At 55.4% G+C, this 579-nt stretch overlaps 1 protein-coding gene across 1 annotated transcript in view; it reads right to left on the bottom strand.

The window, feature by feature from the left end:
- R3HDM2 (R3H domain containing 2) overlaps positions 1-579 on the bottom strand; it is a 132231-nt gene that overhangs the window by 2266 nt on the left and 129386 nt on the right. Inside the window, exons 22-23 of the mRNA XM_010839320.1 lie at positions 415-524; positions 3-67 (exon numbers count right to left, since the gene is read on the bottom strand). Coding sequence (XP_010837622.1) covers positions 3-67; positions 415-524 — 175 coding nt within the window. The remainder of the gene's footprint in view (positions 1-2; positions 68-414; positions 525-579) is intronic.

Raw genomic sequence — 579 nt, forward strand, 5'->3', positions numbered from 1 at the left:
AGTCAGTGGAGGCAGATTTGAGTGCTTGTCTCTTGCTCCGATTTCCATGCTTCAATCCGCTCTGTCCCTTCAACATTTGAAAGATAACTCTCATTCCAGGTAAACAATATTGACTGCCTTGCATCCCAGTCTGTCTGAGAGATTAAGGAACAGTACGCGACCCTAAGGATCCCACCCTACCAGTCAGACTGGCCAGAGAGTGGCCAGTGAGAAATAAAGAGCCCCTCCCAATTGGGACTGGGAAGGGGTGAGAAGAATGAGCACAGGAGTGGGGCAAAGGCTGCCCCCACTGCGTCCATGCTCTCTGGATTGTCTCCCTTGTCCACCCAGCTGGTTGAGGTGATGGCTCAGAAGCAGGGGCCTGGATGAGAAGGAGACTCCAGTGGCCCTGAGGCTGATGGGAGACACCCTTACCTGGTGCACCGAGTAAGCTGACTGGCCATGGAGCAGGGGAGGGCAGATGGACAGATTGTACTGTAACGGCTGGCCCAAGAGGGAATAGCGACCATCACCCTGTGCGGGACCTCCAGGCCGGGGGAACTGTGTGAGGACAGGAAGGGGACTAAGTCCTGTGCAGAC

The sequence above is a fragment of the Bison bison genome, unplaced genomic scaffold (assembly GCF_000754665.1).
Source record: "Bison bison bison isolate TAMUID 2011002044 unplaced genomic scaffold, Bison_UMD1.0 scf7180017864115, whole genome shotgun sequence".
Lineage (NCBI taxonomy): Eukaryota > Metazoa > Chordata > Mammalia > Artiodactyla > Bovidae > Bison > Bison bison.